General features: G+C 41.6%; 1 protein-coding gene across 1 annotated transcript in view; it reads right to left on the bottom strand.

Annotated features, from left to right (window-relative positions):
- syde2 (synapse defective 1, Rho GTPase, homolog 2 (C. elegans)) overlaps positions 1–19,940 on the bottom strand; it is a 49,600-nt gene that overhangs the window by 25,860 nt on the left and 3,800 nt on the right. Inside the window, exons 2-4 of the mRNA XM_085376718.1 lie at positions 12,708–13,009; positions 11,956–12,352; positions 726–1,861 (exon numbers count right to left, since the gene is read on the bottom strand). Coding sequence (XP_085232844.1) covers positions 726–1,861; positions 11,956–12,352; positions 12,708–13,009 — 1,835 coding nt within the window. The remainder of the gene's footprint in view (positions 1–725; positions 1,862–11,955; positions 12,353–12,707; positions 13,010–19,940) is intronic.

The following is a 19,940-nucleotide window of genomic DNA, read 5'->3' as shown; positions in this document are numbered from 1 at the left end:
CTACTACTTCTGCTGTACTGCCGTAGGTGGTAGAAGACAGAGTCTAATATAATGCACAGGCACCAAAAGTTTGCCTATTGAACCTTGCATGCCCCTCTAGAGAGATCAGTCAAGAACACTCTAGAGGGGCAAGCAAGGCACTACCATTGGCCCTTGCATGCCCCTCTAGAGTGATGAGCCAAAAACAGTGGTCAGACGTTATTATTGCTGCTGTCTCAGTTCTAATTAGGAGAAACACTTCTTCCTCTTTGTGCTCTCTCTATGCTGGCTGTCAAAGGCCTCATGAACTCTCATTTCCTCTGTCACTCCTGCTATGACTACAGCAACCTCTTAACTCTGAGCCTCTTTCTCTGAATAAAAGAGCCAGTTGCCTCAGGAAGCCAGAAACTCCGTGACATCATTAAGTGTGCTACGTCTCCTCTGTCCATTCAGTTCATGCCAGTTATTGAGCCTTCCTGATGGCTGCAGGGTGTGTGCTCATTTCATGGAGCTAAAAAGATGCTGTGAATGTGGAATTATTCCTCCAGCCATTCTTTCCCTCCTATTTTAAAAATTATTTCTAAAATTGGACATTACCAGCCTTATTTAAAAATGAATCTGACTCATTAGAGAAGAGGATTAGACTATATATATATAAGCATGTTTCAAAACAGAGATATTGTACTTTTATTCTTATTTTTTTGACAAAAATTATTTGGGGAAAACGAGAACAGAATTACACTCACCTGACAGCCTCTCTTCTCGATTTCATTGATGCATTTGCTTATAAGAAGTGGTACCATCAGTCCTGAATTTTCCCTCTCCACCACTCGCCACACCTCCACACCAAACACCTGTGGCTCCCTGTCTCCATCTGGACCACCGTTCAATGAGTTCTGCCACTGCTCCATCAGACTCAGCTTGACATAGATAACTCCACGTGGCTCCAGCTTTACCGCCAGCTGGTGGGAACGTGTCACTCTGAAGAGAGCAGGCAGTACCACTGTGCCATGGCAGCAAACACGGTTGCGTCTGGGTGTGGGCTCCCAGCTGAACACTACCAGCTTCAGATGTTGGGCATTCTCCAGCTCAATGTTGAAGGTGTGGTCCATATCTAAAAAGGTTGTTCGGCAGGTGAGGAGAGCGGTTCGTGCTTTGTTAACCGAGTCCACCTGGATGGCACAGTAGACATCTCTAGAGTCAATACGTGGGGGTTTGAGGTCCTCTGCTCCATAAAAATGCAGACTCATCAGTCCTGAGATGTACTGGCTGCACTTGGGCTGCTCTGAGAAGCTGTAATGACGGAAAGCATCAATGTCCAGCTCTGTGCCGTTGATTCTGGAGTTTCCACCTCCTCCTTCTGTATCCTTGCCTTTTCCTCCCTTCCCCTCTCCAGACCCATGTTTGCCAGATTTGGCCACCAGCTCTGGCGAGTCACCATCGCTGAGGTAGCCACCTTTACTGGCAGACTTTGAGCTACCACTGCTTTTCTTCTTATAAAAGCTGTGCTGTGTGGACACACTGCTATCCAGGTGGTAGCGTGAGATCACATTACGGCTAGCCTGCCCACCCCCAGATGAAGCTAACCGAGGAGGCCCTGAAGTCTGCAAGACAACCTCTGACCCGCTGCCATTTGCTTTTGGAGAATGGGCCCTCGGTTCTAGCTGACTGCTTCCATTGCTGCTGCTGTTGTTTTGGGTCCCCTTGACGCTGAGCTTACGGCTTAGCTCTGGGAGTTTCTTCATCTTCATGGAGATCTTCCTGACGGTACGTGGGGACTTGATCTTGTCTGGGAACGACCAGTTGATTGAGCTGCTCTTCTTGGCCGGGTTTGGGCTGGAGGGAGGTGAAAAGCTGGCGGTGTTGGGCAGGTCAAGACAATCTACAAAGGAAATGACAGGACAAGAGAAAATGTGATTATTCTTTCTTTGTATTTTCATGTTTATTTAGTCATTAAGGTTGTATTGGTACCACACAGGTGCAGGAATAGGGAGTGCAGAGTTTGTGTAGTATTGAAAGAAATAGACAGGTAACCATCAGTCACAAATTCTTTAGGTTACTGGTTCCCCAGGATAATTTTACTTAGATATAGACAGGAAAAAAAATATTTAAAATCAAAGGCGTGAACCATAATTTACAGGAAAGTGCTACACCCTCACAGCACATCATCAAGTGATTAGGTTTACATGAAACCCAGTAATCCAGTGACAGACACATATGGGAGGCAACGCTTCATATAAACACTTCAGCACTTTATAATACAGCTACAGTCTATATATGTAGACCCAAGCTATGTTCAAGATAATTAACGGTTATGATGAAAAGGGTTGCTGAAACGGATGTAATATTAAAAATTTTAATATCTTTCTGAGGTCTCTTTGCAATATATCGTATTAATTCAACTAAGCACGATGGAAATTTTAGTGGAATCTCATTACGCTTCCAAAAGAAAGAAAAGCAGGGAAATGTCTTTCCGGAGACACCAGCTGCTTCAGGGCTGAGGTAGAATTACTCAGTCATTATTCAAGCTGGAAGATATCCATTTGGGGTTGACCTTGTAGGCAGCTCTCGCCTACCTTGATGTCTAAATGAACATGAAGATTTCTGTGTCTATAGAGTGTCTGACAACCACTGTTTAGTCTACAGGACTTAAGCTTTCATCATGATTTTCTTGTATGGCAAATAATTCAAATATTTTGGTCTATTTTGGAGAATTTGCAGTAGAATTTAAGTTCAATACGGACACAGCTGTTAAGGCTAATGTGTTACCAGTTACCATTTTTGGTCTCTTTACTTGCTATAAACTTAAACAGTTATTCCCTACCAGTCATTGGTACTAACATCAGTCGCTCTGTCTCCTTTCTGTCCTCTGGGTCTGTCTGAGCCTTCTTGGTTGAAATAGCTGACTGTATCTGAAAGCAATGCCAATGACTGACAAAAACCCCAAAAGAATTAGCTGCAGGCTCTGCTATTAGGAACTCACAACACAAGCCACCCATTTCAGATCCAGGAATCTGATTCATAGTTCATTTGAATTTTGAACACTTTCTTGTACTGACAACAGCCCATTTGTATATTCTTTCTATTGGTTTGAATTCAGGTCCCCACAGCCAAACACACTGTAATCTTCCAAGCCCCAAAAATCTACCTGGCAAAAAAACAGAACGAGCTGACACAGAGTCAGCTACGATTTGAGTGATTAAAGTGGAATATGTCAAATTATGAGCATCCTGCCTAGTCTGCCCTACAGGAAGCTTGAACCTGACTTACATAACTATTTTCTGCTTTCAGCACTCCTTTAACAAGATTTCCTCCATGGCTTACCTGCCTTTTTTAACTAAAGAGCTGATACCTCACTGCATGGGTCATGGAAGATTAAAGCTGAAACACATGATTCAGAGAAGGAATTTACTTTTTGAAGGTCTTTTGATGAGTGTTTTTAGATCTGGCCTAGATATTAAGCAACACGAGTGAATAGCTCCTCAGTGTTGGCACTGAGAAGCTATTCAACCCATTCACACTATATTGTATTGAGTTGAGACTCCTTGTTTAAGCCACTAATGTAGTTTTGGCTAATTACTTTCTCTGAATAAACTCTGGAAACAAATAGTGATGTAAGAGACAGAACAAATATGGAGAGAGCGACAAAGTGAACAGAGGAAGAAGCAAAGAGCGCCTGATCCTGCCAACTTCACCAGTTCTATTTTTCTGAGGGAACCCGCTGTGCTATTCTGGGGTGAGGGCCCACGGGTGAAAAGAGGGAGGCAGAGGAGGTGCAACAGGATGGAGAGAAGGGTAAGATGGGGGGCAGGAGCAGGGCAGGGTGTAGCCGACAGATGAGGGACAAAGGCACCCCTTGTCCAGGCACTCCGAGGTCTAGATGGACGACTGGAAGGCTGGCAAGCCCACTGGTGAATGTACAAAATGAACACGGCTGTTCTCTCACATTCCTCATCAAACCATGTTTACACTCCTTTTAGCCCAGCTCAGTAGCCTTCCTTGTCACAGCTTCCTGCCTATAATAGACATAGAGGTGCTCTAAGATGGGAAAAAACGGGTGGAGACCACTGGTAGTGCAAATACACCAAACATCAGGGGTAGTATACAGAGAGCTTTTGGGAGGAGTTTAGAAGTGAAATTCCTCGTGAAAAAACTATTTTGTTCTCTTATAATCTGATTTACAGTGCGGATCAGATAGAGTACAACTAGAACCCGTATTGGATTGAACCCACGGGTTTTTGTATTTGGTAAACATGCATTTAATACAGGCTGTACATAAACATTGAGAATTGTCACTTAATTTACAGTAAAAACAATCCTGTCTCTTGTTTAAAGTGGTAACAATACAGCCACAGGAAAACAACACATGTCAGGCAATATCCTTGCTAAAATAGGCATATGGCTATTTGTTTTACAACACTTTATATAAGACTAAGCATATATCTGATTAAGGAAAGTAACTGTACCGTTGCTGTCGAGACAATGCTTGTACTACTAGAACCAAACATGGTATTACATTAATTATAATATTGTAGATTCTGCTAATCTCTTAGTTTGGGCAGCCTCAACATGTTCAAGTTAAGCTTGAAGGCAAAATGCACCAGCGTCAAAAGATTAATATGAGAAATATCTGAGCAAGATTATATAAACAAGGATATTTTTAATAATTGTGTAGGAGCATCATGATTAGTGTTTATAATATCAGTGATTTTTAAAAGTGAAATATTGGCATTGTGTTATTAACACAGATAGCTGATATTAGCTACACTTTTATGCGGCATCCGTGCACACGTCTTGAGTTTTGAATTTGAATGAAAACGTTTGTTTCTAATCAAACTGTCATCCCAGTAATTATTGAACATGTGCCAGTGCAGTAAGGACAGCTGTTGCATCATTGCTGAATTAAAACACAGGACAGTAGAAACACAGCACCCACGTTTTATGACCTATATTAGCTCATTTACCTCACTAACAAATGCCTTCACCTTCTAGAGCGAGAATCATCAGTTCTCTGCTGCTGTCACATTCTTTGGATAATCAACATGGACCGAGGCAACACACACTAATCCTAAAGGTAATAACACTTGCACTGTGTGACTGTGGCACATACACACACATGAAAGCTGTGTCTGTAGCCTCTGGCCTTGTGGCAGCAGCCAGCAGGGTAACGTGACACCTCACAAGCTTAGGTTCAGGGGCGATGACTTGACACCCAGCCCTCCAGGGCCATGTTCTTAGGTCAAAGGGCAAAAGGTCTGCATTCTTCTGGAGGACACCTGAGCTGGCTAACTGTGTCAACCTCCAACATTTTATCATGGACATGCACCCACCGTATTACTGTAACACAAAGCAAGAGTGCTTTCATAAAAACACGCATAAGCACATGCCTTTCCTGATCCTGCTGCCCTCGGCCACTGACACCTCTTAACAAAGCTCAGGAATTTATGGCGATGCTTTATCACAGTACTGGCACCAGACAGGTGTAAGAATAGGGAGTGTAGGGTGTGGGTGCATGCGAGGGAAAAACAGTTCATTGCCAAATACACCTGACAGCAGACATAAGATAACCAAGATGGAAATAATAGCGAGACAATATGAAGTGTCTTGCAATTAAACAATTATCAGGCACCTGGTCAGCAAGAATGTGAGACTGTGTATTAGCCGTGTGTGTCTGACAGTGAACATGAGAGAGACTATTTGCTCTGCATATACTCTGATAAGCCTTGGAGGGAGACAATAATCTGGAGTTCAAGATTGTAAAATTGCTGGTATTCACTTGAGTGCATGTGCCCGTACAAGCACGTCTGCCAAATGTGCATGTGTTAATTAACTGTTGAAACAAAAAGGACCAGGTTGTGCTAACAAACAAGGGGAGTGTAAATAAACTGGTGAATGGCATACTTGTCCTGTAGTTTCTTTACCCGGTGACCGAAGCTCAGCTTTAAGCCGCTTCCTCTCCCCCTTGGCTCCAAATCATTCGGTGTTGGAAGGCCTTTCAGCGGCTGCAGGAGCAGGGCCGTTTCATTACAATGGTTACAAAACCTCTGCTAATATATCCAAGCATGCAGTCCTCCTCGCTAGCACAACATGGCCCCCTGCCAAAGCACTCCTCATGTAGCCTCACTCGCCTACTGCTGCTGGCCTTTTCTTCCTCAGCTGTAACTCAAATGACAGAGAGGCTGCTAATTCTAGTCAGCCTGCAGCCACATCGGTCTCACTACACTGCCTCGAGTGAAAAACATACTAGAAGATATGTGGTAACTGTTGACATGCAACTCCTTTTTTATCTAAAAATAGACATAAAAAAAACCCATGTACTGCACAGATATAATAAATGCAGTAAAAAAATATCAAATGCTCATCACATAGGGTAAGTGAAGAACGTTACTCAGAGACCAAGTGATTTGATAGCAACGTATAACACAGCTAAAGCAAGAATGAGAGAAAATGCTGCTGCTAGCATCAGAATTAAATTTCATTCATGGACTTAGCCACCGTGAAATCACCATTTCACTTGTGGGAGGTTTTTTTTTTTGAAAGTTCAATGTTAGCATTTTGGCAGCCACCATATTTTGGAAGCCTAGAAGTGACCATTATTGGAAAAGAGGGCAGAATGCTAAGTTATCAACTAAAGCTAGCAACTAGAGCTGTACCATACTGTCCACAATAATGCCGTGGTTATCAATGATATGGGAACACAATGAGTTCACACTGACTGGAAGCAGCGTGCCAGCATACAATGATGATTTAGTACCTACGAAGGGAGCCACCATGATAACCTCCAACAAAGCGTGAGAGAACAAACAAATTATTATCATTTGGGACAGAAGCAGAAGAACACAGAGTCTTCAGTGATAGTAGCTCATTGGATAAAAAAGAATGGAAAACAGCTCTCACTTTGTTTGCCCTAATGCTACTGCTGCTTTACGATAGCTCCGGTAAGTGATAAAACATTATTCAGTGGGTTTTTTTCTTCAACATTGTCATAAATATAATTATCACAAATGTCCTTGAAATATTACGATATGCTATATCTCCCACCTCTTCTAGCAAGCTTGGTTAGCATAGCCTGTATAGTTGAGTCATACACTGTGCATCCCGATTCAGGCGCTACATCCTTCACATCTGGAAGCTGCTTACAGCATAGCAAGGCAATGAATGTGGCCCACAAATAGGCCCTTATTTTCCCAGGTGGATGCACTGGGTGGATCCTTCATGGTCCGCTTGATCCCAAGATTGGTAACTGTTGGTTTTTTTTAATGTTTAAAAAAAATAGCAATGGTTCAAGCAAAGTGGTCTAGGAATTCTCTTTTAAAAAGTAAGTATTGTATTTCATATCACTCAAATATCCACCAGTACAAATGTTGAAATAACAAAGAAGCGCTAAATTTTGCTAACAGTATTGGTTATGCGAGTTGCTACTTGATGCAGTTCAGGTCCTACATGCTTTAAAATTATTTACTTTATAATGTAAGTGGTTCAAAAGCTGACTTTAATTGTACCTGGATTTAATCTTAATTTATACCAATAATACATCTTGGTTTTCACTCAGCTAGTTTTTAAAAATTAAAATGATGGTCAAGAGGTATAGCACAGTGACTCAAATTTACATAGGTGAAGCCTAAGACAGCCACCAGCTACCGTCCACCGTCTGCTGACACAAACAACCCATTCGGTCACAAACAGGAGCTGAAGTGTGAGAGAAGGTCAAACGCTACACTCAAACTAGCTATCCTGTTTAAGGAGCCTAATTATTTTATTGGACAGCACTGTGTTCATGGAGTCAGATAATTAATTATGAAGCAATACAATGAATTTATTCCTTGTGAGGATTTTTTACTTTTAATATAATATATGAGCTTTGGTTTAGACTTGTGCTTGGAAAAAAACTATCAAGATTAAGACATTACATAGGCTCTGGAAAATTGTGATGGACATCTTTGAAGTTTTGAATTTTTGTAGTTGGAAGAAAACTAATCAAGTTAGAAAAGAGTCGTAAAGCTTTATGAACTACCTTTGTGTGACTTATGACCTCCAATTTATGTATATTTAGTTACAGTATATAAAAATTCTGCTTTCACTAATGTTTTCTCCCCTAAAAACAGAGACCAGAAAAGTTTTCCACAGCTGCTCTGGTGCTGAAATGAAGAACAGAGCAGAAAGAGAGAGCTATGAGAAAACTATGTGACCCGAACTTCACATCTAACATCCGGCTAAGGAATCTGTTCTGGTTTTGAAGTGCGGCCCTCACAAAGTTGTTGACGTCCTCCAGACCCAACCATGCAATCGTCAGCATAGATTAGGTTCCCAGTTTCAGCTCAGAGGCGTGAGCTCTCTGTAACTTGCAACCAGGGCCAACTCTCAAACTCAACTGCCAGTGTGACCAAAACATCCCCCAGAAATAGCTCTGATCCCATTCTGAGTGCTGGCCAAGTCAGATTCCCCAAACAGGCGCTAAAGGGAACAGCAGATTGGGAACACAGCAAGCTCACCACCCCCAAAGTCCATCAATCATTATTCTCCATACAAATAGAGCATTGAAATGGACAAAAAGTCACTCAATAGGCAGCACACGAGGAGTCTGGAGTGTATCCGGTGAGAGGGAAAAGAACCAGCCAGCCGAACAGAAGAAAACCATGGTCGCAAAGAGTCATCTACATCTGCACGGCTTCATTAATTCAACAGATGCCCCTATTCACACTCAATCAATGAAGGGACTGTCAAATTTCTAAACCGGCAGATAAAGTGGTGTCTGTACGGTCTCATTTTCACAATGAATTGGAAACAGAAAACAGAAAAGATGAAAAAAGTTGAGAGTGACAGAGAGGCTGGACTGAAGAAGTCTGGGGCAGCACTCTTCTTGAATTTTTTTTTTTTTTTGTAGTTAAAACCTTTGTAAATCCTAGATCAAAGAATATATCGTAAGTGGCACGGGCACATTTAGAAAATGTGGCCAACCAACCCATTACGTGGTAACTTAAACACAAATACAGTAGATGTGATAAAAGATATGGCTCATGGTGGCGGTTATAGTGATGTTACTACCAACAAACATGTGTCTTTGCTGAGGTTTAGTTAAACATATTATTACCTATAAAGAGCCACAGTAACATACAAATTGCTACAACTAGGTTGGAGGAGGTTTTAGCCCTTTAAAATGTGGAGTCCAAGACCACATTTTTAATAACGCTGGGAGTGATGGGAATGGTCACAATGGTAAAGCTGAGGCTTCAAAACCGCTCTTCAGAAACCAACAGCTGATGCTACAGTAAACCCTCTTATCCAAATATAGTCTCTGTAAACTCCAGAAATAAGCAAGACAAAACGGTCAGTATTGGGATTCAGAATTCTAGACCACAAACCAATATTCAACATGATGGTGGTGATGCCAAACATTTACACACAATCTATAATAAACACTGAAAACAGGTAACAAAAAGCAACTTCAACTGGCTCCGTTCAGCAGAAAAGAAATGTGCTTACCAACACTTCTAAAGCTAGACATTTCTGCCTGTTCACAATCTTTCAGCTAAGTTGACCTGAAGGGTTTGAGAGTAATCAATCAATCAATCTTCCGACTCTGCAAAATTGGGGAACGGCTGCAAGCAATCGACGGCAACCACATGAAAAAAGTGCCGATGCGTTTCCCTCAAAGCTATAAAATGCCAAAGTAAGTAATATGTTAATCAATATTCTTCCAGATTCAGCAGATACTTACTGATAATTGTGTGCTATAACACAGACTAATGCACTTAGCGTTTTGAGGTCAGTGATGAAGCACATCACTCACCCAGGAAACAATGTTTGGTCATTATCTAGGCTTATTTTGAGGAATGGAACAGTGGGTGAATTGAAGGAGAGCTGTTGCCCTTTTTGCTGCCCACCATCCCCCAACACTGCCTACCAGTTTAAAGTGGAGGAGTGCGGTGTCATTCTGCAGCCCTAATGCACATAGCAATTTCTGAAGGGAGAGGAGGTTTCTAACTAAAGATGAAGAAAGACAGTGAAGCTAAACTAAAAGTCCCACTGCATCCACAATGAATAATCAACCAGTAGCCAGTGAGTGTTTCCTCTCTGATGACACTTACTCGAGCACGTTGCTCTTTTTTTTGCGGCGGAGTGTGGGATGGCGTCGACGAACCCACAGGAATCAATTGCAAAGTCAACAGGCAGCAGAGAGGGAGGCAGTTCCGGAGCGGGAGGGGGGGGGGACAACACTGCTGTTCTCTTGTCTCGTTTTCAGGCAACGAGTAAACCAACAGTATCGCACATCTTCTACTGACTGCTCCCAAACTGCATTACGGGATGTAAATGAGGAACAGGTCTTTGAATAGTAGCATGTTGCCAAACATTGGAAAAAAATCTACTGAACAATGCAGTCCGGCCTCCACTTATGTCCACTCGTCTGCTTATCCAGTTTCCTCTGTGCTGCAAAATGGCACAATGGGTCTGACAACGAAAGGTGCACCAAAAAAAGAAGCTTACATTTAATTAGTGCAGCATGATTAGTGCTTTTCCTGGGCTGGTACACTGAGCCTCATTCTGATTTAATCCTAATCCTACAAGGAAAGTCTCTCAGGGCAGAGAGTTTTGCTGAGCCACATGTGATGTCAGCAAGAGCCAGGATGAAGGAGTTTATCATACGCCAATCAAAGCCTGTGTCCTTGTCAAGAGCACATTTGTTAGCCCTCACCGAGAGCTCAGCGTCTCAGTGATCATGACTTTAACTCTTAAAAAGCTGGCGTAGCCGTGGAGGGAAAAGTTTCTGCTGAGCTTGTTAAGACACCTTCACCCCTGCTGTGGAACTGTTGCTGAGAACGCTAAAGCTGAAGCATTAGATTTCCAAACCCAAAGCATCTAGCCTGTCTTTGTGCTCACACAGCTAGAAAAAAATGGCTGTTGCGTGCCACAGAAAAGCGTTGTTAAAAGTTGTAATTATAGGCTCAGCTCAAGATGTGCCAATTGGTTCAAACTACCATGTTGCCACATCACAGAGAACAAAAAGTCGGAAGTTAGAAAAAACAGACCAGGGCTTATTAAGAGACAGGGAGCCGTGTGCTGGCTGTCATCATCATGTCGTCGCTGTAGAGCAGAGTTGTCAATGACTTTCAAAAACACGAGTAAATAAAAAGCGCAGCAAGTGAAAAAGACAGAAGGCTACGATTCATTTATATCTGCAAATAAATCTTTAGGTCTTGAATTTGTTTTCTGTAGGAGAGGTGTTTCAATGAGCCATAATATACAAAGTTCACTGTGTGTGTGTGTGTGTGTGTGTGTGTATTAGCTGGAATAACAAGTAAATTGATATTCTTTCCTCTCAGGAATGAATTAGCCAGAAGGAATGAATTCCTCTGTCTGTCTAAGTTTAATTTATGAGGAACACTGATGTGCAGCGATGAGATTTGACAGCCGTGGCTCCTGTCTGCGCCGATCAAAAGAGAAAGAAGAAGAAACTCTCCTTGTCTGGCTCCTTATTACAAACTTTTGACTTATGTTAATTGAAAACTGGAGATTTTAAAACCTTGAGTTGCCAATTTGGATGATTTAATCACTTTAACCTATTTGTGATCTTGACCAGTTGGTATGAAATGAACTTAAATATGGTTTGAGAGGAATTTCAGATTGCCTCTCTTAGTGCACCTTTTTTTAAAATTACACACTCCAGCACTTATAGATGATATAAGAATTTCTATTTGTAAGCAGAGCCTTTACAGAGCTGGGAAAAATGTTGAGCTTAAAAAAGTCTGTTTATCTGTTGACTGGTAACATTGTCAACACTAACTTTGATTAGTGCTCAAGGTGTGCACAACTGCAAAAATCTGCCGAGAGAAACTGGCAAAGCGACAAAGAGTGTAATTGCCCTTCAAGCATCAACCACAGAAAATTGGTAGGGAACAAGTGAGTAAAGAAGCTGATGAAAAGCAGGAAGTGAAGTTAGAATGTGGGAAGGTGTGGGTGTCTTTTTTTCTGCCTTACCTGTGGGTCTGCTGCTGGAAGGCCCCCCCTCCTCCTGAGGTTTGCACGCGAGCATCTGCCTGTGCGCATGTAGTACCTCTGTGGAATGCACAGCATTCCCCTGACTTGCATCTCCTGAACCGCCACCGAGGCTTTCCACGAGGGCCTCTGGCCCACCACAGCCGGATCCATCTAGGGACTTGCCACCATGAACCAAATCAGTCCCTTTGCTGGACCCCCTCTGGGGTTCAGCTCGAGGAGGGGCGGTCAGCCCTCGGGAGCGTTGATCAGAATTGTTTTGCTCATCTTCCTCAGGTATGGGATTGTACCAAATTTCCCCTTCGTCATCTGCATCGTTTTCCTCAGCTGGGTCCATGCTATGAGGGTGAGGAGACACTTTTGCCGGACTAACGCTGACCTAAAACGACACATTTTCTTGTTAAACTTTGCCAGAAAACTGCTGGTTGCATTTCTGCATTAGTATAAGACTTAATGGGAAATTAGGCTTATTTATCTAGTTAGCTCAACTTAGAATAAATTTGGAAGCATCTAGCTACACAGTTTCAGATTCTCAGATTCTCTTATTATATCATTTGTGGGTTTATGATGACACATTATCTTTGGGACTATTTCTTTGTTTGTAGCCTTAAATGAATTCGGATAGAGCCAGGCTAGCTGTATTCCCCAGTTTCTGTGTTTTTAGCTAAGCTAACTGGCCAACTTTTGCTTGATCTATAGCTCATCTTTTTAAAAAGAGAGACCTCGAGGCTAACCTGCGGCAGCTGCAAGCGAACCGGCCTAGGGGGTGCTCCCCTTGAGGGCCTCAGATGGTCTGGGGAGGGACTAGGAGAAGGAAGTGGCTGATGGAAACCCTGGCTGCCCTCCTCGTCGGCTCCCAGCATTCCCTGAAGCTCATCCTTAGTGCACTGATTCTTCCCAAGTGAGCTCTGCTGCAACCAGTTGCGCTTCTTGGAGACAGTGATGGTGGTGAGCTGTGGCCTCCATGATGAACTCTCGTTGGTCCTGCCCGCCTCTCGGCTATTAGCACAGGAGGTCTGGACATTCTCAATGAAAGCTGAGGGAAGCAAGAGTGAAGAGAGTTACAGCCCCATGCCAGCAGACAACTAATTTTCATCCTGATCACTATCATTTAAGTAATTTCTTAACTGCATTGAATTACAGGAACTGATCTCAGGCTATTCATGTCATGACAAGATGAAGAAAACATCTGTATCAAAAAACCACAGGTGAGGAAATGTGATATTTTACTATAAGCTTTTAGATTTCATCTCGTCTCTCTCTCTCGTCTGTGTTTTGAAGCCACATCTTTGATTTGTCTCATTTGATTTCTCTGCTTTATGACTTTTGGACGGACCATCGTTAAATAGCTTTTACACCCAAAGTCAAACTTTCAATCACACCACCACAATCCCCTGCAGCACCTCAGCTTTTTTAACCTCATCTTTAGGATCCTAGTTCATGTGAGCTTCAAGAACGTGTGGGTTCTGAATTCAAAAACGAGATGGAAAGATGTGATAATTGCTGGTGTTACAGCTGTGAAAATAAAGAGGACAGGACGTGTGGAGAGGCTGATGGTGATATGTGCACAGTGTAAAAAAGCCAAATAATAGAGAGATGACTCAGTGCCTCGATGGCCCAAAGAAAGGAACAAAGGAGCTACTGCAAGAAAGTTTTCTCCAAGCAATCAAAAAACACCTTTGCCTGTAAATCAAATGCCACGCTTTTATTTTTACAAAAGTTGCTAGCAGATGCAGCCGGAGAAAAACAACTTGTGCGCATGTGTGTGTGCATGTGTGTGTGACAGGGAGAGTGAGGTGCTGAGGGCAGGGTCTTGCTTGAACTTGTACAGCAAACTCGTGTAAAAGACTGTTTTGATCCTCAGCAGCTAGCAGACGAGCCCCTCCGCATGCTATAATGACAACATCTCTTTTCCTCAAGGAAATACATTTCCATGCATGTCAGGCTATCCGGCAAATTATAGACTTGAGAACATTTTCACTTTACAAAATCGACTTTAACAGTATATACACACTTGACTGTAGTATAAATATCATCTAAGAGAGGACATTAAAATCACATGCCATAACTTCTACTTAGTAAACAAAGTTTTTCATGCTCATTATTATTATTATCATTGTTAACAAACTTGACATTAGGACAAAGACACAGCATTTGCTTTTCCCTGGAAGTCAACCAGGATCTCTGAACAGTGTCTCCCGCCTTTCCAGTGATCTACGCCATTATAAAGCAATTGTTGTCCCATAAACATCAATTATGTAGTTCCTCTCACCAAGAAAAAAGTGGGAGAAATAACTACTTGGAGAAAACCAATCACATCGCTCTCTCTTCTCTTTCATTTCAATTAAAAGTGGCCCCCAACCCCCGGGTACTGGTCCGTAAAACGTTTGGTACCGGGCCACGAGAGGAGGCCCTCTCTCGGGCCACCGGTTTATTAAAAAAACATTATTTTTAATAACAATAAAAATAACATTTTTTATTTTTTTAAATCGTTTTTATCATTAACTCGATTTCCCTGGGTTTTTTCCCGTGTTATGTATAAATCAATAAATCTTTGTTTTTTTTGGTACCGGTTGGTTTTATTTTGTTGTATTTATCCGTGACACCTTAAAGGCAGGTCTGTGAAAATATTGTCAGACAAAAGACGGTCCGTAGTGCAAAAAGGATTGGGGACCGCTGCTATAGGATGTAAAGCACATTTTAAATTTTTGTAGTTTTTTTATTACTGTGTCTGGAACAGCAACGTGTTTGCGTTAGCCTGGTTTGGGCTCTTTAAGGGCCTGAAGTTTAGTAGTTTTAGCCTGTGCTGACTGCCTGGAGAAAGACAAAAGTGTACTAAGCTAGTGGTGATGCACTGAGCCCCACGAGTTAATGCGTAGACCTAAGCAGCCAGCCTCTACTAATCTGCTATGGTTTATATTCAGATGTTATGGCAGTTCCTTATTAAGCTTTCAACTGAGCCTGCAAGAAGTCTTTTTACTTATATTTGGAAATTTATGAGGGGAAACCTTTTAGAAAGTACACTACAATGAAGGCGCCGACTGTAAGCTATAGTTTACAAAGGCGTGGTCTTCAAAAAGGATTTTTTAGCACCACGAGATGTTCAAAACTTCAGCCTCTTAAGGCTACAATTGTTAGTTTGCATGAAAAACTCTAAATTGACCAGATGAATTTCAAAAAATGGGAATACACACATAGATTGTAGGAAAAGCAAGAAAAGGATTACTGGTGTGGAAAAGACATGATATGAGATGGGAGGAACATTTAGGCAGAATGGAGGAACGATTATAACGACCAATCCAAAGCTGCACAGCTCACTGTGTGCTCAACCTGGTACCGTAAGACTACAGAGAGGTGAGACAGTTGTGCACAAAGATTTTGTCAGCATGCCATCTTCTTTAAGGGGTCTTTCATAACTGGAAGAGGAAGCGAGTTCTGACATGAACAGCATTCCAGACCACAGCTCCAGATTTACAGCCTGGCTGCTGTCTCCTCGCACTGTCACACTCCTTCACATGAGTAACACCTCGCCCTGGCAAACAGCAGCCTGCTGCGTTGACTTAATAAGTGAGACTTTAGCCATTTTCACTCTTGTCACTCTTGCCTGCCTTTTCCTCGCAACTTTTTTACACCAGCATTTCAGTATTTGAACTGCAGAACATTCAGTCTTGATATTAAACACACAAAGGAACTTGTGGGTCTGCCTTCCTTGAATGACAATCTTCATACCACGATTACACTTAGGGTGCCAAATGAGTCAAAAACATATCAAAATGAACAGAAAACGTTGGGCGTTTTGTTTTTCTGATGGAACAAGAGATGCAAGGATGCATCTAATTTTAGGAATTAGCATTTCTACCACAATATCCTCAGATTTGTCTGCAAAATTTGCCTGCAAAATTACAGAGAAGGTTAGCAGCATTAAGCTGTTTCTATACTTTGTACCTACTGCTATATAGAAAATAAGCTTTATATTTTTAGCTGTTTGTTTGCCATTACTTTTGTTTTAATGTTCATGCTCGATAAATGGGCTATTACTGTTAACTGCATCCATAAATAAGCCATTCCTCATGATGACTGGGTCTTGAGCTTAATGTCCTTTATCTCTGTACTGAACTATGAAAAAAACACTATCATCGTTAGCCGTTATTCTCCTCCTGAAGCAAGAATGTTACCAAACCTTATGACAACCACCCTGAAGGTGACCACTGGCCATGGGTTATTAATCGCTAGAGGAGTCTTGGCCAGGCTTACCAACTGCTTTTTGAGTCGTGCTAGAAGCAACTGAAATAACCATCATACTACTACATAACGCATTATGAAACAACAAAACAGCAGCTTCATCTTTCACCAACATTTTACAGCCTTCTGTTACAGAGTACAAATTAACAGACCTGGAAAATAATTCTTAGTTTAAAGTCTGTTTATTCAAAGTAAGGTAGGAAAAGATTTTTTGTCTTGTGAAAATTAGCATTAGTGAATAAGCCCCTTTCACTCATTCCCACTTACATTGCCACATAAAGCAAGACAGCCTTCCAGAAAAACAGCTCTTTTCCTCTAGTAGCACCCAGTTGCAAAATATTTCCATACCAGAGCTAACACAGCCTGTCTGCCTCTGCCATCATTGTGTGTAGATAATGTATTCATTGTAAGGCAAAAAAAAAAATCACACCTCTGACCTGAAAGTGACAGATGGTACACGGGTGCATGTCTGTGGGTGGAAATTAAGAGAAAAGGAGAGGTGGTGCATGCACTGAAAGGAGTGTCGTGTTTGTCTGAGGTGCTGCAAGGAATGCACCTTCCTAAGAAAAAAAGAAAAATCTTATTTACTTGATGTGCTGCTGTGGACCTGTGCCATATGAGCCTGACAGTAGACCCAATTATATTCATGCCTAAATCTTCTGAGTGGCTGAATCATTTCTCTAAGACAAAGCGCTTGAGCCACTTTCCCATAGGCTGTTCTTTTATTCCCTAAATTCCTTCTTTATAGAGGCTCCTCTTTTGATATGTGCAAAACACACCAGCTAGTTCTCACCTCCGTACAGACAAAACTTTGTTGTGAATACAGTTTCAGAGCCTCCTTCAGAGGGAATCTTTTGCGGTGTGCCATAGATTACTGCTGACCTTCATTCATATGCTAATGATGATTCTTGGTGTAGATTTTTCTTTTTACAGGCAGGCAGCGCTGAGATCATCCAGGGTTGCATCACATGTCAACACTTGTATCCTGCTGAGGTGTCCTGGCATCGTAGCCTGTTCCTAATGCCACTTCCACTTCGGTATGCTGGCTTGAAATCCAAAATCTTTTCTATGTAGTGCTTGTTTTCCTGTCTTATTGCTTCTGTTTAAAAGAAAAACTGATCAAATGCCCCCGAGGAAGGACGCTGTAAGATAATTACCCAATTAAGCTTGAAACACTTGCAATCCTAAGACAAGTCCCTAAAAGTAAGCGAAAGGCCTTTCAGGAAAGCTCTTCAGCCCTTAAGCTGCCACCTAATTATTACAATCTACACCAATCAGCCACAACATTAAAACCACCTACCTCTTTGTGTAGGTCCCCCATTCTGTCACTTAAACTGGGGTTTCTCAAACCTTCAGGAGCAGGAAGCCCTTGTACAGAAGAACATTTTCAAAGGCCCCTACATAAAAGTAGAGCCTGATTTATTGGCAAGCCGATATCTCTTGTTATTACCATTTATAACAACCAATAAATAGATATTTAAAAAGTAATGAAATGACACTAGAAACACCGTTGTTATGACTGTTGAGGTTGCTTGTTCTCTGATATAAGCAGAGGCAGGCAGATTGTAAACCATTAAAAACAACACATGACAGATGTTAGGGAAATCTGTTCGTTGTTTGTGTTTCTGAAAAAAAATCTCAGCTGACATATTGGTACATCCTATTTTTAAAATACCACGGAAAATATCATCAAATATCATGAATCAGGTTAAAACTTCTATATCAGTTGGTGCTCTACATAAAAGCCTTTAACATTCTTCAACCTAAATACTTCAGACACATCGTGTCACGTTAAATGTCTGCCCTTCTCTTGGCAAGCTCACTCTAGAAAAATTGATTTTCAGTCTTAATTTCAGGTTTCTACTAGCCCAAAGAAAACCTGGCTAGAAGTTAACAACCCACAACATTTACCAGAGATCTGTAGTCATTCTCTGTCAATATTATGGTATCATCTGTTATCTGGCCTTGAATGAACCTCAGTTTGACTGCTGTTGTGCTTCACAGGCAATCAACAGATTGTTATGTCGCTGATAACCTGCAGTTGGACTGACCGTGCCTGGTAGAAAGACTTTAACGTAGCCCAACAACGTACAGGTTAACATAACATTTCAAAATCCTCCCCATGAATGCCAGGGACCAAGGATTTCCATTGCATTGAAACAGTATGATCAATGGCATTTATTTCAAATGTCATTAGTTTTAATTTTCACTGTAGTTAGTATTGTTTAGCTGTGATCATCCTCATCTTAATGTTTGCCCCACCTCTGCAGCAGATACCATCATCTGACTCACACAACTCATAAAATCATCCAGGAATGAACCCAGATGCCTCAAGTTTCTCCTTCATCACCTGATCTGTCTTTAGAGCTACCATCTTCCATAAATCTGTCCACATACAGACACCAGACAAGACAAATCACTGTGAAAAACCAAAAACCCAGCAGCTCTGTAACAAGGTTTCTGGCATAATGCAGAAACCAAATCGTTCTGACATGACTTGACAGCAGTCGAGTAATATTATATTACACCTGCACTCCCATCTAAGCTTTGGAGCTAGGAATTCGGGTTAAGCAATGCTAAACAGTATACCTAATTCACAGCATATTAAATGTGATGCTTGACACGTTATTCTTTTAAAGAACAGTTCTGGAGTTAAGGAAATGTTGGTCTCAAATGTTATTGTGAACAGTCTCATGTTAATGCTAAAGGTAATGACATTGCAGTTAGCATAGCTTAGGACAGGAACAAAGGGAAAACAGCTAGCATGAATCTGCCCATCCACAGTTCACTTACCAGCATCACTTAAGCTCACTGATTAAAACATTACATCTGTTCATTTGTTTACTCTGTACACTGTGCATTTATTAAATTATCACATCAGAAAACCTGATGAAAAACAAGATATCGCTTAGCATATTTCATAGCCTACTCTTATAGACCTTACATAACATTGATTACTGGGATTTACAGGTGCTTGTAGGCAGATTTTGTACATGAGAGTCAGACTAGCTGTTTTCACTAAATGCATTAAGCTAAGCTAAGCAAACTACCTGCTGATTGCAGCTTCATATTTGAACTTGTTATATTTTTCTGCTTCGGAAAAATATGACAAGTTGGTGAGTGTTGGAGGTTACTGGCTGCATCCAGGAGAAATTGGTGGATAAGAGGCTGCTGCACCATGATTGCTTTGGTTGCTAGCATATTGCCATGGTCACCCATAGTTTATGTGGGAGACAACACTTGCAGTTTACTTTATGAACTACAGTAAAAGTTGAAAAAATACAACACAAACTGGAAACAGAACAGTCACCTTCAAAGTAAACTGCCATCAACCTTCAAAACCAGTCAGGAAATTCACATTTTTCCCTTGCAACAAGTGGTTGCCAGATAGTTGGGGACTGGTTTCCATACACGTGTGACCGGGGACTTAGAAACACTTGACTCAAATGAACAGAGGGCTTAAAAAGAAGTAAAAAAAAATAAACAGTCTGCCTCCCAGGAGTGAATCTTCTCTATTTGTGTTATCTATGGCTCAGTCTCAATATCAGCTTTGACTGACACACCACTCCTGAGCTCAGTTCTGGCCAAAACATGACACCTGGATACTGAATGCCTGCCGGCACACCTGCTGCTCCACTGCAACTAAACACAACGAAACTATAAATCCTCACACTGCAAATACAAACATGCACACTCACAGCATAGATGTGCAAATGCATGCTTGT

Source organism: Diplotaxodon limnothrissa, linkage group LG17, assembly GCF_057381915.1.
Source record: "Diplotaxodon limnothrissa isolate DT_005_m linkage group LG17, D_limnothrissa_male_GT1.1, whole genome shotgun sequence".
In the NCBI taxonomy this organism is placed as follows: Eukaryota; Metazoa; Chordata; class Actinopteri; order Cichliformes; family Cichlidae; genus Diplotaxodon; species Diplotaxodon limnothrissa.
Note: the sequence above shows the minus strand (reverse complement) of the source record. Positions and strands in the feature narration are given on the sequence as shown.